A 22,230-nucleotide genomic window follows, 5' to 3' on the forward strand; every position below is an offset into this window, starting at 1 on the left:
CCATCTTAGACCTTTCCGCTCTGAACCTGTTTATACCCAAGGAAATGTTCCGGATGGTCACTCTTCAATCTATCCTCCCCCTTCTGCGGGAGAACGACTGGATGTGCTCTATAGACCTCAAGGATGCGTACTACCACATTTTAATGGACAGACTATCCAGGAGGTTTCTCCGCTTCCGGCTCGGAGCCAGTCATTATCAATTCAGGGTTCTTCCATTCGGCCTCACTTCAGCCCTCAGAGTGTTCACCAAAGTCATGGCGGTGGTTGCTGCCCACCTGAGACTTCAGGGCATTCAGGTCTTCCCGTACCTAGACGACTGGCTCCTTACCGCGACCAACAGGCATCAGCTCTCAGTAGCGAGATTGCACTGACTCTAGCCCACAACCTAGGCATTTCAGTAAACCTGCAGAAGTCCTGCCTGTGCCCCACTCAAGCCCTGGAATTCATAGGGGCAGGTTGGATACTCGAATCTCTCGAGCTACCCTAACATCAGTCAGAATGAACAGCTTGTCTTATCAGGTGTTAGCCCTTCTCCGGAATCCTTCTCCTCCAGTGGAGTTAGTCCTGAGGGCAATAGGGTCTATGGCAGCCGCGATCGGTCTTTCCCTCCATGCCCACCTGCGAATGCGGATATTGCAATGGACCCTTTAAGTCCAATGGTCCCCCTTGCTCAACCCGTTGAACACGCCCATACCGCTGAGCAGAGTTTGCAGGGACTCCCTTCTTTGGTGGTTGCATGCGCGGGAACTCAGAGAAGGGAGGCCCTTTTTGATCCCCCCGGTCGAAGCCACGTTGACCACGGATGCTTCTCGCCTCGGGTGGGGGGGGCATTGTTCAGGCAGATCCGTTCAAGGCACGTGGACTCCCCTAGAGACCGCATTGCATATCAATGTCCTAGAGATGAGGGCGGTGCTTTTGGCGTTGCAAGCCCTCCACTACCTTCTTCCCCTGGGGACTATTGCGATCCAGACAGACAACATGTCTGTAGTCTGGTACATAAACAAGCAGGGAGGAACCAGATCCTACCCCCTGTGTCGAGAGGCCATGAGAGTTTGGGAATGGGCGATCTCCACCAACCGCTTTCTGGTAGCAACGCACATCCCGGGACAATCCAACATATTAGCGGACAAGCTAAGTCGGGTGTTCCTCACTCCGTATGAGTGGTCTCTGAATCTATCTGTTGCGAAACAGATCGTCCACAAATGGGGTCAGCCTTGCTGCGATCTTTTTGCTTCTCCTTTAAACACAAAATGCAGCGAGTACTTCGCAATAATTCCCCCCAGAGGGGAAACCCCCAGAGACGCTCTGGTCCATGCTTGGCCTCCCGGGCTCCTTTATGCTTATCCTCCCCTTCCTCTCATGATGAAGTTCATTCAGAAAGCCTGTCGGTTGGGGAGCAGAGTTATCCTCATAGCCCCATTCTGGCCTCGGCAGATCTGGTTCCCCTTTCTGCGGTCTCACAGTTTGGCTCCTCCGTGGATTCTGGATCGCAGTCCAGAACTGATTTCTCATCCCGCAGATTGCCCAACGCCCAACCTGGTCAGCCTCAAGCTTGCGGCTTGGCTGATCCAGTTCCATTAATGGCTAGGACTCCCGGTATCTCATCTCCCGTTAAGGCCATTCTGGTTGCGGCTCATAAGCCATCTACCAGAAAAGTTTACAACAGTAAGTGGAAACGTTTTTCCGTTTGGGCCGAAGATAAGGACTTGGACCCATTTACTGTCCCTATCCCGACCATCCTAGACTTCCTCTCATTAATCTTTCATCAGGGAGCAAGCGCTTCTACGGTCAAGGTACAATTGGCGGCCATCTCCCATTTTCATGTGGGTGATGGCATAGGTTCCTTAGCATCTACAAAGTAGTGCAAAACCTTCTTACGAGGCATCTTCCTTTTAAATCCACCAATGAAGTCTGTGGTTCCCCCATGGGACTTCACTCTAGTCTTGCAAGCCTTAACAAGTCCACCTTTCGAACCTGTGGCCTCAATTCCGTTGAAGTTCTTGTCATGGAAAACAGCCTTCTTAGTGGCGTGGCCATTACTTCGGCCAAAAGGGTTTCAGAATTACAAGCCTTGTGTATGAAGCCTCCTTACCTTATCTTTCACAAAGATAGAGTGTCCCTCAGGACTAACCCGTCTTTCTTGCCTAAGGTTGCTTCAGAAGCAAATATAAATCAATCAATAAATTTACCAGTGATCTGAAGTAGGATATTCATTTGTCTGCAACCTGTGGGTTATGGATCCGATATCGGATCCGAACCGGCATGGTTTTCCAGCTATGGATCCAAGCTCTCAGCTCCTCCCCTCACCCATAATGCCCTGCTCTACCCTCATGACCTCAGATCTCGTTTGCCGCGCTGGTGACTGGATTGGTATTCATAGCTCTCAGCTAAGTGCTTCTTTCTTAACTGTTAAATCAGAAAATTTGTAATTTTTTGTGTATTTTTGTGTGAAAGTTTAGGCTTCCCTTTTTAATAGTTTTATTTAGAGTTGAATTAAGTAATTTTTTCCCTCCCTCGCTGTTGGCGAGAGTGTGTGTGTTGGGCCTGTGTGTCTGTATTAGTTTTAGTTACTATTTTTGAGTAGCTTTTAGATTTGATGGCTGATCAGCCCAAATCTGTCTTTTCAAAATGCTCGAGTGTGGCCATTAGCTCTCCCGGCTGATGGCCACACTCGTGTGTTAGTGCCTGGGGTTGAACACCTCACATCTGGATGTTCCATTTGTGCAGGGTTCAACCCCAGGGCACTAGGAGCGGAGGTCCAAGCTTGTCTTGGCGGGTCTTTTACCGCCGGACTCGGCTCGCCTCGCTCCTTCGGGAACAACCGTGGCCGTTGTTCCTCTGGCACCCCTCCTGCTCCTGGGACTCAACCTCCCGTTTCTGGAGAGGAGAGGGATGCTGGGAAAAAGACCGGAGGGAGAAGCACCAAGCGCGGGCCGAGACCTCTGTTTCGCCCCGCCAGCCAAGCTGGCTTCTCCCGGCTCCGTTATCGGCTCGGTCTCCTCCTTCGCTCCGGTCCCTGTGTGCTTTTCACCGGGTCCCGAGGAGGAGGAGACCCGATCTCCGTCGAGGCTATCGAGGAGGCACTCCAGGCCTACCTCGGTAGCCTCGCCGAGATCTACATATAGCCTTTCTGATGCTGATCTGGACCGGATGATGAGAAGATTCATCCAGGCCCAGATGCAGATGGGAGTGCTCTTGCCTCCCCCTCTGGGGAGCTCAACACCCTTTTAAGCCTATTGCTCCTTCTCCGACCCGCTATCCGGGTTCGAGCAGCTGGAGCCGAGCAGCTTCGAGCCGGGTGGGTCGGCGCCGATAGTACTTGGTACCGGATCCGACCCTGCCTCGAGTGCGTCGGATCTGACCTCTCGGAGCCTGGATCCGAGCCTCGGGTCCGGGGGGATCAGTGCTCCTTCGGCGCCGTCTGTGTCGGAGCGCACTGTCCCTTCGGATCCGTGCGCGCCGCTCCGTCCACTCTTCGGATCCGAGGGGAGCCGATTGTCGGATCCTTTGGTCGAGGTCGGCTCCTTCGCTTTTGATGTAGTGGAGAGGGCTCTGTTGAGGGTCTCCGGACCCCGGCACTTGTTCCGCTCCGTCCCGCTCCCTCTGCACTGGGCCAGGCTTCCACCATCCGGCCCCTGGGACAGCCCGCTTCTGTGCCCCAAGTTGCTCCTATGGAGCAAATTGCTGCTTGTGAGGACTCCTCTGACAGCCCCCCAGAGGATGTCCCTCGCAAGCATACGTGCAAAAGGAGGCACATTGACTCCCCCGAGTCTCTCACAGAAGACACGGACTTGGAGGAAGGGGAAGGCTCCCCACGGTCACCCCCCGAGGATGTCTCATTTGGAGACATCATGGAAATGCTCCGTATAAGGGGTGGTCTGCCGCCAAGTCTTCCTCGGACGAGTCCGTGTTCTTGGAGGCATTTGAAGCGGGCCCGTCTACCTCTTGGGTGTCCCCCCCTGCCGACCCCCTGGTGGACCTTATTACCACCAGGGCGTGGAAGGAACCGGACACCGTGGAGCCAATTCCCAAGAGACCAGATAGGATCCTTAGTCCGCCATCCGACCGGGCCCATTGGAGTAAGTGGCCTCCGGTAGATGCCATGTTGACGGCGGCCACCAAGAGGGAACTGGCTCAGGAGAGTCCCTCAGTCCACCCCCCGAGCAAGGAGTCTCGGATGATGGACCGCTTGGGGAAGTGGATGTTTAGTTCGGCGACCTTCTCGGTAAGGGCGCTGAACTATTTGGCACATGTCATTAGGATGCAGCGGGATCTTATAAAGAATACGCTGCATCCCCCCCGAGTCCATTTCGGAGGAGGACAGGGTTCTGCACTCCACCCGTATGGCCACTCTTAGGTCAGTTACTAATACTTCTATGCGGCTACTCTCCCATGCAACGGAAGGCGCCGCTAGAGCTGCGGGGACAGGACTGGTCACTAGACGCCAGGCCTGGCTCCGCACTGCGATTTTTCTGAGCCCTTCAAAGCGTGCTTGCGAACGCCCTTTGATGGTTCTGCTCTGTTTGGCAAGACCGTTCGCGAGACGTTGACCCAGAGCGAAAGGACGGAAGACGCTGTCTGCCGTGAATCCGCTTCTCTGCACCCCAGAGGCCCTACTCTAGGAACCAAAAGGGTCAGAAGAAGATGTGGTTCGAAGTCGCAGCAGTCCCAACCTGCTCCGGGCAACCAGTCCTTCCGTGGCAGAGGAGGACAGGGAGGACGCCGCCCTAGAGGCAGAGGGGCTCCCAGAAACTTCGGGTCCAGGGAACCTTTCTCTGGACGGCCCGCAGCAACCCTGAGGGTTGCCCGACTGCTCCACTCTGGAGGCAGTCGGGGACGTTCGGGCACCTAGCGGCATGGGAGTCCATAACATCGGACCGCTGGGTTCTCCAAATCATATCCAGAGGATATCGCATCCCTTTCCTTCACCTTCCAAAGTTGAAGTCCCTCCCAGACGCCCCACCCGGTCAACGGGAGGCCGCTGGCAGAAATTGGCCATCTGCTAAAGAAAAGAGCCATCCAGCCCGCCCCCAGACCAGATCGGATCAGGGTTCTACTCCAGATTCTTTTAGTGCCAAAGAAGACGGGGAACTAAGACCAATCCTAGACCTCTCTCTCTTGAATCTGGCAGTCCCCAAAGAAAAATTCCGAATGGTCACTCTGCAATCTATTCTCCCCTTCTGGGAGAAAATCACTGGATGTGCTCGATAGACCTCAAGGACGTACTACCACATCCTGATGGACAGGCGCTCCAGGAGGTTTCTCCGCTTCGGCTGGGAGCCAGTCACTACCAGTTCCGGGTCCTTCCCTTTGGTCTCACCACAGCCCCAGGGTGTTCACCAAAGTATTAGCAGTGGTAGCGGCCCACCTGAGGCTTCAGGGGTGCAGGTCTTTCCCTACCTGGACGACTGGCTCCTTACCGCCCCAACAAGGCATCTACTTCTATTGGCGAGACTCCTTTCTCCATCTTGCTCCTTTCTGGGCATCACAATAAATACAAAGAAATCCAACCTGGCCACACAGCTCTTAGATTTTATAGGGGCCAGGCTAGACACAAGGAGTTTACGAGCCTTCCTCACTGCGGACAGAGTTCAAAATCTGCAGCTCCAGGTGCGGGCCATTCTCCATTCAAGTTCTGTTCCGCAGAGTTGGTCCTGAGGGCTCTAGGGTCCATGGCATCGGCTATAGCACTTCTTCCTCTTGCCAGGCTCAATATGCATTCTACAGTGGACGCTCTTAGTACAGTGGTCATACCTTGCTCTCCCATGCATCATCCCATAGCGATCAGCAAGGCTTGCAAGCGGTCCCTCTTGTGGTGGCTCCACTCCCGGATCTCCACAAAGGCCGCCCATTTTGTGCTTCTCCCTCTCGCCACGGTGACCACGGACGCCCCGCCTCGGGTGGGGGCACTTTGGGCCGGACCGTCCAAGGCACGTGGACGATTCAGAGACCTTACTGCATATCAATGTTCTAGAGATGAGAGCAGTGCTCTTAGCGTTGCTAGCACTTCAGGACTTTCTTCCCTTGGGAACAATTGCGATTCAATCGGACAACATGTCTGTTGTCTGGTACATCAACAAGCAAGGGGAACAAGGTCTTACCCTCTTTGTCGAGAAGCCATGAGAGTTTGGGAATGGGCAATCTCCACCAACCGCTTTCTAATAGCAACGCACATTCCGGTCGGTCCAACATCCTAGCGGACAAGCTCAGTCGCACCATTCTGACCCCTTACGAGTGGTCTCTCAATTGTCAAGTAGCGAACGCATATTTGCACGGTGGGGAACCCTTCATGCGATCTTTTGCCTCTCCCTCAAACACCAAGTGCGACAGTTTTTCGCTCTAATACCTCCTCCGGAGGTACCCCAAGAGACGCTCTGGTGCATGCTTGGCCACCCGGTCTTCTGTATGCTTATCCACCCTTGCCTCTGATGCTCCAAGTTCTTCAGAAAGCCTCTCGGGTGGGTTGCAGAATGATTCTCATTGCTCCGCTCTGGCCTCGACAGATCTGGTTCCCCTTCCTAAGGTCTCACTCGGTGAATCCTCCTTGGATTCTAGATCCCATCCCGGATCTGATATCCCATCCATCCTGCATTCCTCCTCGAATCTGGACAACCTGAAGCTGACCGCTTGGCTGCTCCAGTTCCACTCTTGATTAGGACTCCCGGTATTTCATCACCGGTTAAGGCAATTTTGGTGGCAGCTCATAAACCATCCACTAGAAAGGTTTACGAAGCAAGTGGAAACGTTTTTCTTGTGGGCGGAGCGGCAAGGCCTGAATCCCTTCACGGTTCCTCTTCCTTTAGTGCTTGACTTTCTAACCACTCTCTTTAACGATGGTGCCAGCAGTTCCACAGTCAAAGTACAACTGACGGCAATTTCTCACTATCACATTAGCCATGACTCTAATCCTCTTATGTCAACCAAATTGTGTAAAATTTTTCTTAAAGGTACTTTTCTTCTCAGGCCCCCTATAAAGCAAGCAGTTCCTCCTTGGGACCTCTCTCTGGTCCTACAGGCCTTGACCGCCCCTCCTTTCGAGCCAGCGGCTACGGTGGATCTCAAATTCTTGTCCTACAAGACAGCCTTTTTGGTAGCCATTACATCGGCCAAGAGAGTTTCTGAGCTTCAAGCATTATCAGCTAAACCTCCTTACTTGGTATTTCATCCGGACCGTGTCTACCTCAGGACCAACCCGTCCTTTCTTCCTAAAGTCGCTTCTGAAGCAAACATCAATCAGTCCATTAACCTTCCTGTTTTCTTCCCTAAATATGAAAACAAAGGTGAATATAAGCTACATTCATTAGATGTTCACAGGCAACTTAGATTTTATCTGAACAGGACGGCTGGTCATAGGCAATCCGACCAGTTGTTTATTTCCTTTGCAAAATTCAATTTGGGCAAGCCAATCTCTAAAGTTTCTCTGTCCCGCTGGATTTCACAGTGCATCTTATTGGCTTATCAAGCTTCAGGAAGGCCCGCACCGAGGGTGTTCATGCCCATTCAACCCGGTCAGTATCTACCTCGGCAGCCTTCAAGGCTAGGATTCCTCTAGATGATATTTGTGCAGCAGCCACGTGGGCTTCATCTCATACTTTTATTTCCCACTATAAGTTGGATCTTGCATCTAGGGGTAGAGCATCCTTTGGCTCGCGGTGCTCGGAATATCCTTCCATGATGGCCGCCCAAGATTCAGGTAGCTGGGGACTCTGTCCCACAGGTTGCAGACAAATGAATATCCTACTTCAGATTTAGAAGTTATGTACTCACCATAACGTTCCATCTGAGTAGGTGTATTCATTTGTCTGCAACCATCCCCTCCTATCCCCTGGCCTTTCAGTTTCCTGCATATTCTATGTTACCCTTTTCAGGGTGTTGTTGCTTTGGCAAACTCGATCTGAGGTCATGAGGGTAGAGCAGGGCATTATGGGTGAGGGGAGGAGCTGAGAGCTTGGATCCATAGCTGGAAAACCATGCCGGTTCGGATCCGATATCGGATCCATAACCCACAGGTTGCAGACAAATGAATACACCTACTCAGATGGAACGTTATGGTGAGTACATAACTTCTAATTTTTTCCCACATTTCAGAACAAGGGAGAATACACATTACACAAATTGGATGTACACAGACAGCTGCGTTTCTACTTGCATAGGACTAGAGAGTTTCGCAAGTCGGACCAGTTATTTGTCTCGTATGCAAAATCAGCCATGGGTAAAGCCATTTCCAAAATCACTGTGGCAAATTGGATTTGTCAGTGTATTATTCAGGGGTATATATCATCTGGCAAACCAGCCCCGGTTAATATACGTGCTCATTCTACAAGATCTGTAGCCACTTCAACAGCCTTCTGGTCTAGGGTTCCAGTGGACGACATATGTTCAGTGGCTACTTGGTCCTCTTCTGATACGTTCATTTCTCATTATAAATTAGATGTGATTTCGAGAAGTAGGGCTTCTTTTGGCTCCGTGGTGCTTTGGAATATCCTTCCGTAAGGACCACCCAGGTTCTTATAAGTAGCTGGGGACTCTGTCCCATAGGTTGCAGAGCAAATGAAGTAACTACTTCAGATAAAGTAGTTATGTACTCGCCATAACGTTCCATCTGAGTAGGTACTTCATTTGTCTGCAACCGACCCCCCCTGCCATCCCCCGAACCTTTCGGGATTTTCTGATCACCTCTGCAGTTGATTTTTCATGTTTACAGGTTGGTAAGGCAAAAAAAACGATCTGAGGTAATGGGGATTATGGGTAGGGGGAGGAGCTCAGATCTTGGAGCTTGGTAAGCTGCCGGCTCGGATCCGAAGTCGGATCCGATACCCACAGGTTGCAGACAAATGAAGTACCTACTCAGATTGAACGTTATGGTGAGTACATAACTTCTTTTTAGTGGTAGTTTTATATGTTCTACAGAAGGTATTGTGTATTGTCTGAGGTCCCCCTGCAGCCTTTTATATATAGGACAAAGTAAAAAAATATAAAGTGAAGACTGCAGGAGCATATCAGAGATATAAAAAAGAAAAAAAAAATTGAAAGTTCTGTAGTCATGCATTTTATGGAAAAACATGATGGGGCTCATACTTTACTACAAGCGACTATTTTAGAGAAAGTTTTTGTAAAAATGGGTGAAATAGGACAATTAAAAAATGTGCTGCTATATAAAGAAGCAATATACATTTTAAAGTATAATACTTTGTATCCAGGAGGACTTAACATGGAATTGAATTGGAAATTATTAATTTAATTGTTTTATTAAGTGAGCTTTTGTATTGAATGATTGATTTATGGCTTTTTATAATAAGGGGCTTTTATTCAATTTGTATCACTTCTTGAAGGCATTTTCTGCCGAGGCGCTATAGTGTAATAAAGATAGTGGAACAGAGCTTTGTGTTGTTTTACATTTTCATCCTTGCTGTTTGGTGTGGTATCGTACTTCCTGGGTGTCCCCTCCCGCGGATCCTTTGGTGGATCTGGTCATACCATGGAACTAATTCCAAAAAGACTAGACAAAATTTTAAGTCCACCCATAGACAGACCAGCATGGAATAAGGGCTCCCCCGTAGACGCTATGGTGATAGCAGTACCCACAAAGAAGGAACTTGCCCAGGAATAGGTCCTTGGTTCATCCCCCTGACAGAGTCGCAGATGATGGACCGCCTAGGGAAGCGAGTGTACACTTCAGCTACCTTTTCAATTAGGGAGCTGAGCTACCTGGCCCATGTCACCAGACGCCAGCGCGACCTGTTAAAGGCGCTGGAGGAGTCTCCCCCTAAGTCCATGTCGCAGGAGGACAGGGCTTTGTTCTCCGTGAGGATGGCCACTTTGAAAGCGGTCTCAAACACGTCCTTGCGACTCCTTTCACATGCTACGGAAGGAGCGGCTAGGGCGGCTGGGTCTGGCGTGTCCATGAGTTGCAATGCCTGGCTCAGGTTATGTCAATTTTTGGAACCTTTCAAAGCGTACTTTGCCAATTTCCCTTATGACAGCTCTATTCTTTTTGGTAAGACTGTCAAAGAGACTCTGTCTGCCATCAGGATCCGTTTCTCGAACCCTCAAAGGTTCTTTTCCCGGAACCAGAGAGGGCAAAAGAAGATGTGGTTCCGGAAGTCACAGTATTCCCGGGACACTCAGGGCTCTACTTCCCCCCCGAGGCAGAGGGGGACAGAATGGATACCGGCCCAGAGGCAGAGGGGGTCCAAGGAATTTTGGATCTCGAGAACCTTTATCAGACAGACCTGGGCAGCAACCCTGAGGGGTGGCCCGACTGCTCTACTCTGGTGGCAGTCAGGGGACGATTGTCCTTGCACCTAGCGGTATGGGAGTCCATAACATCAGACCGCTGGGTGCTTCAGATCATATCCAGAGGATACTCCATCCCCTTTGTGGGTCCCCCCAAATCTCCCAGACACCTCCAGACGTACCACCCACACAAAGGGAGGCAGCAGCACAGGAAATTTCCAAGCTGCTAGAAAAACGAGCCATCAAAACCATCCCCCCAGATCAGTCCAGATTGGGCTTCACCTCCAGGTTCTTTTTGGTGCCAAAGAAAATGGAGGACTTGAGGCCCATTCTGGACCTTTCTACCCTGAACCTGTCAGTTGCCAAAGAGAAGTTCCAGATGGTCACATTACAGTCCATTATGCCGTACCTGCAAGAGAGTGACTGGATGTGCTCGTTAGACCTCCAGGATGCTTACTATCACATAAAGATGCACAAAAGCTCCAGGAGGTTCCTCCACTTCCGGCTAGGAGTCCGTCATTACCAATTCTGAGCCCTACCCTTTGGTCTCACCACAGCCCCCATGGTGTTTACCAAAGTGTTGGTGATAGCGGCTCGCCTGAGGCTTCAGGGGATTCAGATCTATCCGTACCTGGGCGATTGGCTCCTAACTGCTCCCACCAGGGGTCTCCTCTCCCAAACCAGGGATTATTTCCCGATTGTTGCCCTGCTTTTGGGGATCACAATCAATGCATCCAAATCACTCCTAGAATCCTGTACAGGTGATAGACTACATTGGTGCCTGGATAGATACTCTACTGTGCAAAATCTACCTGATCTCGGAGAGAGTACATAACCTGAAGATGCATGTCTCCTTGATCTTACCACTCTCATCTCCCAACGGCGGAATTGGTTTTGAGGGCCTTAGGCTCGATGGCGACGACCATAACTCTTCTGTGTGCCCGGTTACACATTAGAATTTTACAGTGGACTCTAGCTGTACAATGGTCCCTATTGGAACTGCCATTGACATATCCAATTCATCTCCGTCGAGTCTGTCAGTCGTCCTCATATGGTGGATGTGTTCTCTGGACATTTTGGAGGGACGACTCTTTGTTCCAGCCCCAGCCCAAGCCACAGTGACCATGGATTCCTCCTAACTCGGGTGGGGGAGGGCATTGTTCGTGCAGGACAGTCCAAGGTCTGTGGTCCCCTGTAGAGACCTGCTTGCACATAAATGTCCTAGAGATGAGGGCGGTCCTTCTTGCATTGCAGGCCCTTCATGCCTTTCTTCCTCTGGGAACGATTGCAATTCAGACAACATGTCAGTGGTCTGGTATATCAACAAACAGGGAGGGACCAGATCTTACCCCATTTGTCGTGAGACCATGAGAGTGTGGGAATGGGTCTCCACCGGTCACTTTCTCATCACAACGCACATTCCAGGATGGTCCAACATCCTAGCAGACAGGCTAAGTCGGACCATTCTGATGCCTTGCGAGTTGTCTCTGAATCTTTCAGTAGAGGAACAGATCTTCCACGAGTGGGGTCAGCCTTGCTGCGATATCTTCGCATCTCCTTCCAACGCAAAGTGCAGTGAGTTTTTCTCTCTGAACCCCCTGCCGGGGGAGTCCCCCAGAGATGCTCTAGTTCATGCTTAGCCTCCCGGTCTTCTGTATGCTTACCTGCCAGTACCTCTTATTCTGAGGTTTCTACAGAAAGCTCGTCGACTGGGGAGCAAAGTGATCCTCATTGCCCCATTTTGGCCTTGCCAGGTATGGTTTCTCTTTCTGTGGTTTCACCTTCTGGCTCCGCCTTGGATACTGGATCCATTTCAGGATCCTATTCAGGATCTGATTTCACACCCTTCATGGGTGCCTCATCCGAATCTGGACAGTTTGAAGCTCACAGCTTGGCTGCTCCAGTTCCTGTGATTGCTAGGACTCCCAGACTGTCCTCCTCAGTTAGATCTATTTTGGTGGCCGCTCATAAGTCTTCAACCAGGAAGGTTTATCGCAGCAAGTTGGAAGCATTTTTCCTTTTGGGCCTCTCAAAGGAGTTTAGACCCCTTCACGGCTCCTATTTCCACCATTCTTGATTTCCTAGCTTATATTTTTCAACACAGAGTTAGTTCTTCTCCTGTCAAGGTCCAGTTGGCTGTCTTCTCTCATTTTCATGTGGGTGAGAATTCTGCCTCTTTAGCCTCTTCCAGACTGTGTAATGCCTTTATTAAAGGCACCTTTTTGTTATGCCCCCCCAGTCAAAGATCCTATTCCCCCATGGGACCTTACTATGGTTCTTCAAGCTTTTGTCACTCCGCCTTTTGAGCCAGCCACAACAGCAGATGTGAAATATTTATCTTGGAAAATAGTTTTTCTGATGGCTATTACCTCTACCAAAAGGGTTTCAGAATTACAGGCCTTGTCTATCAAAGTTCCTTACATGATTTTTTACAAAGATAGTGTTTCCCTTCAAACCAATCCATCCTTTCTTCCTAAGGTGGCATCATCAGTTAATATCAATCAGACCATTAGTTTGCCTGTGTTTTTTCCTAATTTTTCTAACAAGATGGAATACAAACTCCACCTGTTGGATGTTCATAGACAGTTACCATTCTATTTACACAGGACTAAACATTTCCGTAAATCTGATCAATTGTTTATATCCTTCTATAAACCTTTTTTGGTAAACCTGTCTCCAAGGTCACTATTGCTAGATGGATTTCTTTATGCATCCTTCAGGTCTATAAGGACAGAGGCATATCTCCTCCAGGTCAGGAGAAAGCTCATTCCACTAGGTCCATGGCTACGTCGGCGGCCTTTTGGTCTAACGTGTCTTTGAATTATATTTGTTCTGCAGCTACTTGGTCCTCATCTCCTACGTTTATTTCTCATTACAAATTGGATTTGACTTCCAGAAGGAGAGCATCCTTTGGTTCTGCGGTGCTCCAGAATATCCTTCCATGAGGGCCTCCCAGGAGTTTAGTAACTGGGGACTCTGTCCCACAGGTTGAAGACCAAATGAAGTAAACTACTTCAGATAAAGAAGTTATGTACTCACCATAACGTTCCATCTCAGTAGTTCTGCTTCATGTCTACAACCATCCCTCCCTCCTTCCCCTGGACCTTGGCATATGAACAGCCTACGGGCTGCTGTTATAGGTCACAGTATTTTTTCAGGACGGGTTATCAATACAAGATTCATCAAACTCGATCTGGGGATGGAAGGTAGTGGAGGTGTATTATGGGTAAGGGTAGGATCTTGGAGCTCGGAGCAGATGCTAGTAAGGTTACCGGTTCGGATCCAATACGGATCCGTATCCCACAGGTTGAAGACAAATGAAGTAGAGCTACTCAGATGGAACTTTATGATGAATACATAACTTCTTTTTAATTGTGTTTGTATTTACACACACACACACACACACACACACACACACACACACACACACACACACACACACACACACACACACAAATTCTTGTAGTGAGGTGCAGTAGCTTTCCAGCCTTAGGAGGCAAAACGTCTTTCACCATTATGGAAAAACATTAAACCACAGGGAAAATGGTACTTCTTGAGTGATGTCCTGCTGGCCAAGACTCATTAGAATTGTGGAAAAAAAGAACCATAAACTGCAAACAAGCTATCGTGAGACTTCAGAGTAATCAATCACTTATAACTTGTTTAGCAATTGATGATACTTTATTGAAAATAAGTGATATTATTAAATAGATGTGTGCTTTTTCCTGTTTGTGACATATCTGAGATTATAGTAATCCGAATAACATCTAAGCTGAACCACACAGAGTGCTGCAAGTATACATGATGAGACTGTAATCTGAAAAAGGATTAAGTAGGCAGAATGATGGAAGTTGAGATTTACTGAAGACTAGACTCAAGTTCTACATTTGGGGCATTATTTGGGATGCACTACCATTTGGGAGGAATGGAGTTAATACAGACAGAGTAGGAAAGCAATTTGGGTGTGATTTGTATCGTGATAAATATCAGGAGTATAGTGGAGAGAGAAAATTAAATGGTTGATATTATTTCTACAATCAAATCCCTTTAGAATACAAAGTATACTTGGGCATTAGTCAAGCCACATTGAGTGTTACATGCAGTTCTGAGACCATTAAGGGAAAAGATTATATAGACTGTTGGAAGGCATTCAGAGGCATGTTGCTACAATATTTGACAGAAGGAAAGAGGCTTTAAGTGTTTGCTACTGTTGTCCAAGGAGAGAAGACACACAGCAGACTTGATGTGGATCCACATCATTATTTTATGAAAGTGTGAAAATGTTACCCTGCATGAGAACAAAAGGTACACTCATCAGATTGAGAGAACTAAAGTTTTCCTAAATTCAGAGAAGTATTTTTTCATAAGGGGGTTGTTTATGGAATGCTGGGCGGCCACGGTGGTGCAGTGGTTAGCATTGCCGCCTCACAGCAAGAGGTTCTCCGGTTCGATCCTCGGCTGGGGTGCCTTCTGTGCGGAGTCTGCATGTCCTCCCTGTGGTCGCGTGGGTTTCCTCCGGGTGCTCCGGTTTCCTCCCACATCCCAAAGACATGCTGCAGGTGGATTGGATACTCTAAATTGGCCCTAGGTGTGCGTGTGAGTGTGCCTTCTGTGGAAGGTTGGGCGCCGGGCTGGCAACTCGACACCATAAAAACTCTACTGCCATTCAATGTGCGGACAAGGTGATCCGCTGTGGCGACCCCTAACCGGGAAAAAGCCGAAAGAAGAAGAAGTTGTTTATGGAATGCTCATGATTGGTGGAAAAGTCCAGAGAAGCATTTGAAAAGCATTAGATAAATGGAAACTGGGCAGAAAGATGAGAGGTCATTTAAATGATGTTGTAATACCTATAGTAAGTAGATTGAGCTAAAGACACACATTTCCTCCCACATTCAAAAGACATGCCTGGAGCATTTCTCCCCACGTCTCCACTGAAAATAGGCTGTGCCCCAGTCCGGCTTTCCTGGTAAACGGATGTTAAATAAAATAAAAATAAATAAATAAAATAAACAAATTACGTGAAGTGAATCTTTGTAAAGTGTACTGCAAGATATCGTGTTTCAGTTTCCATTGTGGTTTTTATGTTTCCGATAGTAGGATAAGGCCTTATTACCTGTTTGTTTATTTCAGAAAACTGAATTCACTGTCAAAAATGTTCAGGTTCGAGGTGGTTATATTCTTCATATAGGCACTGTTTATGGTCATCTGAAGGTTGGTGACTCCGTCCACCTTTATATCGATGAGGTGAGTATGTTTTAGACATGTTAAGTGCATCCCATTTACATTTGAATAATTAACCGTAGACTAGGAAATTACTTGGATATAATGTGAAAACAAGTAGTAACATGTCAACTGTAGTGTGACGTACAGTACAAACAGTTGTTTAAGAAACTGGCAGATGCAGGCATGTATCTTTTGAGAGAATTAGTATCTGAATTGTATTGTTGTCACATGTTCATTACTTTGCGAATTTTTGCCAGTGCATATTAGAATTCAATGTGATTATGCCTCAATACAAACAGAAAATGATTGACTTTAACAATCAGCTTAGTTTCTGGTGTTATTACAGGGGATCCAGTACCTGACAGTCTGAGAAGATATGATTGACAGACCACGATGCTTTCCCAATGATGGCCTACATCTGTCTCACTTGGGCTTCAGGCTTCCGGCAAAGCCACTTGCCTCCCCCATAGTGCCTTCTTTAGAAAAAGTGATGAGGTTAAAACTACCAACATAAAACTTTCAACAAAACCCAAATTAAAGGTCATGCTGCTAAATGCTAAGAGTCTAAACATGAAACTGCACTCATTCAAGCATTCTTAACCCTGGAAAATGCTGACATCTGCGCAGTCACAGAAACCTGGTTCAATGCTGCAGAGAGCACCCCAGCCATACCTGGTTACTCATCCTGTCATACATTCAGACCCCAAACTGTGAGTAGTAAAGCCAAAGGAGGTGGAGTTTCAATATATATTAGACATGCACACCTCCAGGCTGGTCAAACAGTATGATGCCCAGGAGACACTCCATTTCAGGGCCTGGTTATTAAGAAAGACCCCTTGATCCCACTGGATTTATTGTCTAATGTTTCTGAGATTTTTCCGACTGCATGAAGGCCTTTCATCCAACACACACACACACACACACACATATATATATGGACACAAGCAGCCTGTAAATGGTTCATCTCCCGAACACCTGCTTACACTTATCAAGGGTACAAGAACTTGTCAAATATTTGGGATGCATGGCTAGGCTCCAAAAGGTCCTTGTGGTCATTAGCCTAGTAAACACCTATGAACCTATGTGCAGTTAACCATTGACAAGACCCCTATACAAATCATAGTTAGCTATGGCCCCCAAATCTGACCCAAGATGCCCAAACTGCCTATCTAGACCTCTTCAAATCTGTCAAGATTCAACCCTTTACCCTGATCCTGGGTGACATTAACTACCCAAATATAGACTGGAAGAACTACTCCTGCCAGAACACAAATGCTCAGAGAGTCCTCGATTTTGTCAGTGCAGATGCTTTGGAACAGCAAGTCGATACCCCAACAAGAGGTGATAACATCTTGGACTTGGTATTAACCAACATGAGTAACCACTGCAAGCATCCCTGCAATATCATCCTCCCTTGTAAGATCAGACCATAAAGCGGTCACATTCGAAGTCACCATCTCCTCCGACCCTCCTCTAGCTAGGGTCAAACAAAAAACTTTCCAAAGCTGATTACAGCCTCCTGAGGGGTTGTATAAATAGCTTCACAGCCCCCTCCCCCTCTCTAGGAACTGGCACCAGTATCCAAAACTATACCAAATTACTATACAAACATTTATATAGATGCATGGAATCAGGAATACCTGACAGGACTAAATCATCCTCTGCAAGGAAGAGTAAACCTGTCTGGTGGACATCTGCAATAAATAAACTCCATAACTCCTGAGCCTAAACAAACAAATAAGTGCACTAGTGAAATCCTCCAAAGCAAACTTCGAGTCCAAATTGGCCACATCTACTAGAGCCAATCATAAGGTCTTCTTCACATATGTCTGTAATCTCAAAGATAACACTCAGATCTGGTCAAAGACACCACATATACAAATGCCATAGATATAGCAAACTTGCTGGCTGACAGATTCAGTGAAAATTCCACCCCCTCTGTCCCCCATCAGTAAATCAGGACATTCCCAGTACCTGCCCCCTTCCCCTTATATCTAGGGATCAGGTCATCACTGCTCTCTCAAAGGCAGAAATTACAGCCTCCATGGGACCTGATAACAACCCAGGCTGCATCCTACATGAACTCAGGCAGGAACTTGCAGCACCATTAGATGCCCTATTCAACCAAAGCCCGAGTACCGGCTTTGTCCCAGCTGAGTGGAGGACAGCCACTATCATCCCTTTACACAAAGATGGAGCGTCCACTGATCCGGGAAATTATAGACCCATCAGCCTAATTTGCCTGATCTGCAGGGCCTTGGAATGGATTATCATGGACCTCATTAACAAAGACATTGGCAACCCCCAAACACTCGATCCCACACAGTTTGGCTTCATCAAGGGGAGGTCATATCTGTTAAATTTGGTAGAATTGTTTGAGACAGTCACCAAAAGCCATGGATGAGGGAAAGACCGTGCACACCGCCTACCTTGACCTGGCCAAAGCCTTCGGCACTATTCCCCACTCGGGCATAATAGATAAACTCTCTCAACTAAGCATCAATCCATATGTTACCAGATGGGTAGCTAACTGGCTCACTGATAGAACCCACCTAGTCAAAAAAGGGGAAGCCACCTCAAGCAGTAGACCCATAACAAGTGGCGTGCCCCAGGGTTTGGTCTTGGGGCCTCTGTTATTTGGGATATATTTTTCTGAGGTGCAGGCCAAACCCAGTGTGGGCTATGGCTGACGCAGTTTGCAGTTGACTGTAAGCTGGGAGCTGTCATCAGTTCCCCTAGTGACGTGGACATCCTTCAAGAGGGTCTCATCCAAACAAATAACTGGTGCCAGAAACATGGCCTTAAGCTGAATACAAAAAAATGCATCATCATCCCCTTTGGGAAGAGTGATGTCCCCACAAATTATCACATTAATAACATCCTAAGCACGCAGTCAGTCGTGAGGGATTTGGATACCCAGATTGATAGCAACCTGACTTTTGACGACCATGTTGCTTCAATTGTACGGAAAGCTTTCTACATGGCCCACATCAAAAGTAAGGGTATGTCATCCAGGGACAAGGAGGTCATAAAATCCGTGTATTCTGTCCTTATAAGGCCCATTATTGAGCACAACGCCCCGTTCGGCATGTACCTCACAAAGCACATGCAGCAGCTGGAGAGACCACAGAGGTTCCACACCAGGCGCCTCAAAATCTGCCATACACAGGCTAAAAGCCCTATCCCTCTACTCTGTTAAATACAGACTCCTCAGAGGTGACCTCTGTCTGGCATGGAAGACTATCTCGGACCCCACCTTGATGGAACTGTTTCATATCTGCAAGTCAAGCTCCACTCAAGTAACCCTTACAAGCAACCTCATCCTGGTGTGTGCCGTCAATAGGACTTGTTGGCAGGACAGATTTGTGTCCCAGAAACTCCCCCATCTATGGAATAGACTCCCTCTACATGTCAAGCAGAGTACCACTTTACCCCTTTTTAAGTGCAACCTGGATAACTGGATGGGAAATAGAAAATTCCACCCGTGTCTCTGCTGGACAGGGAATTGGGTCCTGATTTGTCTATGCATGTGCTGAACTCTTGGCTAAGCTTGCAAGGGCCTCAGGGCCAATAGCCTAGTAACTTCCTGTGGTCCTATAAACTTTCTTTTAGCAGAAGCAGACATTAGCTGTGGTCACCCTTTCTGAAATATTTTTGTGTGGTGGATTCCTCCACTGTATTCACTAGAGTTTATCTGGAGTGGAACCTGCATACACTTGGATATTTGTTCAGTGGTTCTGTTTTGCAACTGAGTTCAGTGAGATCATATTCTGATTTCAGGCACTCCTACTGTGTACAAAGAGAGCATCTGGGAAACAGAAAAAAAAAGAAAAAAAAAATTTAAGCTTGTTTCCTGCCTTTCCTGTTAAGTGGTATAGACTATTTGTAGGCTTCTGAGCCCCCAAGCCCTTCTGTGTTGGAGGGAAGCCTTCTAGCTTAGTTTTTTTTTCTTATAACTAGCCAGTTTTCTAGTTTCAGCACTCAAATCTGTTTCTTTGATCTCAGCACTTATTCAGGGAAAAAAAAAATTCATCTGCTTTTACTGTACTTGTGTTTCTACCTACTTTTTTTTACTTTTGCATCATCTTAAAAGTACTCAGTTGTATTTATTACTGCTTGGTGTAACTCATTCTAAGCCTTTTGGTTTAAACACTTGGGCTTCGGACCAGTTGTTTTGCACTGAGAGGGTTTGTGGTCTGCACTGTAGTGGCAGAACAGGTAGCTTACATCCTTCTAGGTTGGGAACTGCTGATTGAGGGCTCAGTGTCTGTTATTCTAAAAGTATATTAATTCTGGTTTAAGCACTTGGGCTTTCAGGCCAGTTATTTTACATTAAGAGGGTTCGTGGTCTGCACTCTTGTGGGAGGAGAGGCTGGACTCTGCCCTTCTGAGCTGGGAATTTCTGGTTAAAGGCTTATAGTGCATGCATATCTGAACTGCTTCTTACTGAAGTTGGTGCGCCTTGTTTGCTGTGGCATAGACTGGATTCGGGCCTGCTGGATCTAGCTTTGTTTGTGTAACTTGAGCACTAATCCAGGCATTCTCTAAAGTATTCAATTGTATTTATTACTGCTTGGTAGTAACTTGATTAAATTGTAGCTATCATTCTAAGTCTTTTGGATTAAGCACTTGGGCTTCAGACCAGTTGTTTTACATTAGGAAGGTTTGTGGCATGCACTATGGTGACAGGACAGGTAGCTTTCATCCTTCTAAGTTGGGAACTGCTGATTGAAAGCCCAGTGTCTGTTATTCTTAAAGTGTATTAGTTCTGGTTTAAGCACTTGGGCTTCAGGCCAGGTATTTTACATTAAGAAGGTTTGTGGTCTGCACTCTTGTGGGAGAAGAGGCTGGACTCTGCCCTTCTGAGCTGGGAATTTCTGGTTAAAGGTTTATAGTGCCTGAATATTTGAACTGTATCTTACTGAAATTGGTACACCTTGTTTGCTGTAGCCTAGACTAGATCCAGGCCTGCTGAATCTAGCTTTGTTTATATGCTTGTTTGTTTGCTTGTTATTTCCCTGGAACGCTAATTCCACCTAATACGCGGCTTCTCAGTGCTTCTGTGGATCACTAGTGATATCTGCATTGCTTACTGTACTTATTTCCTTGTTTCACTTGAAAGAAAGTTACTGTTTGTCGTTTTTGCATTTAAGTTACCTGTAACACATTGCACTTAAGTTACCTGGCACTTGCTCACTAAAGCAATTATATAAGTCAGCACTAAAAATTAAAAGCACTACACCCTCACTCCCCACTGGCCCTGGTTTTCAATTATTAAGGAATTCCCAATATTATTCTAGCATGTCCAAAATCAGTTGGCAATCTCCTCTCTGGTCCAGCTGGTGAATCTGGGAATCTTGAGGCAATGTTACAACTGCCTCATGTACACAGACAACCCTCTCCTCCTCCCAACAAATTCCAACACATGGGAGAGATGCAACCATATAGCCAAACTGGAGGCTAAGCTCTCTCAACTCAGTACTGGCATAACCAGTCAGGAGGAGAAGGAAACCACACTCACTACAATTCCAGTCTCACATAGACCTACCACGACAGCAAACCAAACACATAATCACACAAAAACATACTCGGAGGCTCTAAATAAAGATCTGCCGAAGCAGCAGAGACCTCCAAAGCAGACACCCAAGCAGCCGCTACCCCAAAACAAAACCCATGCAACACATATCTCACAAAGCCAGTGTGCCGAACAGTCACAGCCCTTAAGACTAAACAACACACCTGATACACTTGTAATAGGTGACTCTATCGTCAGGCACACTGACGTCCCGCTCACCAGGCTGAACAAGGAGAGGGTCACGGTGAGCAGCCTGTCGGGCGCTAGGATCCGCCACATAACACAAGCACTCAGGTCACTCCAAGGCAAGTACAAATATGACTCAGTCATTGTCTATGTTGGTGTGAATGACCTGAGACGTACCTCCCTGGACTACATGAAAAGAGACATAAAGGAGCTCTCTGAGCATGTAGCCCAGGCCGGTATGACCCAGACCTTGAGTAGCATCTTACCCTCACCAAGAATGATGCCACAATATGAAGACAAGATGATCAATTTCAGCAATTGGCTTAAGTACTGGTGTCATTCAAAGGGGTCCAATGCCTGTCAGCTTGGGATGATATGCTCGACAAGCCACGATGCTTCGCTAGGGACGGCTTGCACCTGTCACCCCTGGGCTTCGGATATTGGCAAAGGCTCTTGCTACCCCCATAGTGCCTTTTTTAGGCAAGGCTCAAAAGACAAACCCACCTCCATAGGTATCACAAGGGATAAGAAACTGAGTAATGCTACTCAACGCCAGAAGTCTAAACCTCAAGATGCACGCACTCAAAACTCTCCTTAGCATGGAGAACATTGATATCTGTGCAGTAACAGAAACCTGGTTCAGGGCTCCCAAGAGCACCCCAGCACTACCAGGTTATACCTCATACCATGCTTTTCGGCCCCAAAACTTGGACCGAACCACAAAAGGAGGGGGAGTATCGATATTCATCAAAGATACCCACACCTCCAGGTTGGTGGCAAAGCACGAAGCATCAGAGACTATCCATGTGCAACTAACAGTGGGTAAAACTGCCTTCCAGTTTATAGCCTGCTACAGACCACCCTCCCAAACCCAGGAACCCCACTCGGCCTTCCTGAGAACACTGGAAAATATGAAGGTCTCTCCAAACACCATTACATTGGGCGACTTCAACTACCCCAAACATAGACTGGGAGCAATTACTCTAGCGCCAACACCCTAGCCCAAAGGT

At 47.6% G+C, this 22,230-nt stretch overlaps 1 protein-coding gene across 1 annotated transcript in view; it reads left to right on the forward strand.

Annotated features, from left to right (window-relative positions):
- The window catches only part of LOC122808571 (alanine--tRNA ligase, cytoplasmic-like), an 859,981-nt gene that overhangs the window by 531,080 nt on the left and 306,671 nt on the right, over positions 1-22,230 (forward strand). The window contains exon 10 of the mRNA XM_044079527.1: positions 15,367-15,480. Within this exon, the coding sequence (XP_043935462.1) occupies positions 15,367-15,480 (114 nt within the window). The remainder of the gene's footprint in view (positions 1-15,366; positions 15,481-22,230) is intronic.

This window comes from Protopterus annectens, chromosome 8.part0 (assembly GCF_019279795.1).
Source record: "Protopterus annectens isolate FY-2018-M chromosome 8.part0, PAN1.0, whole genome shotgun sequence".
Taxonomy (NCBI): domain Eukaryota; kingdom Metazoa; phylum Chordata; order Ceratodontiformes; family Protopteridae; genus Protopterus; species Protopterus annectens.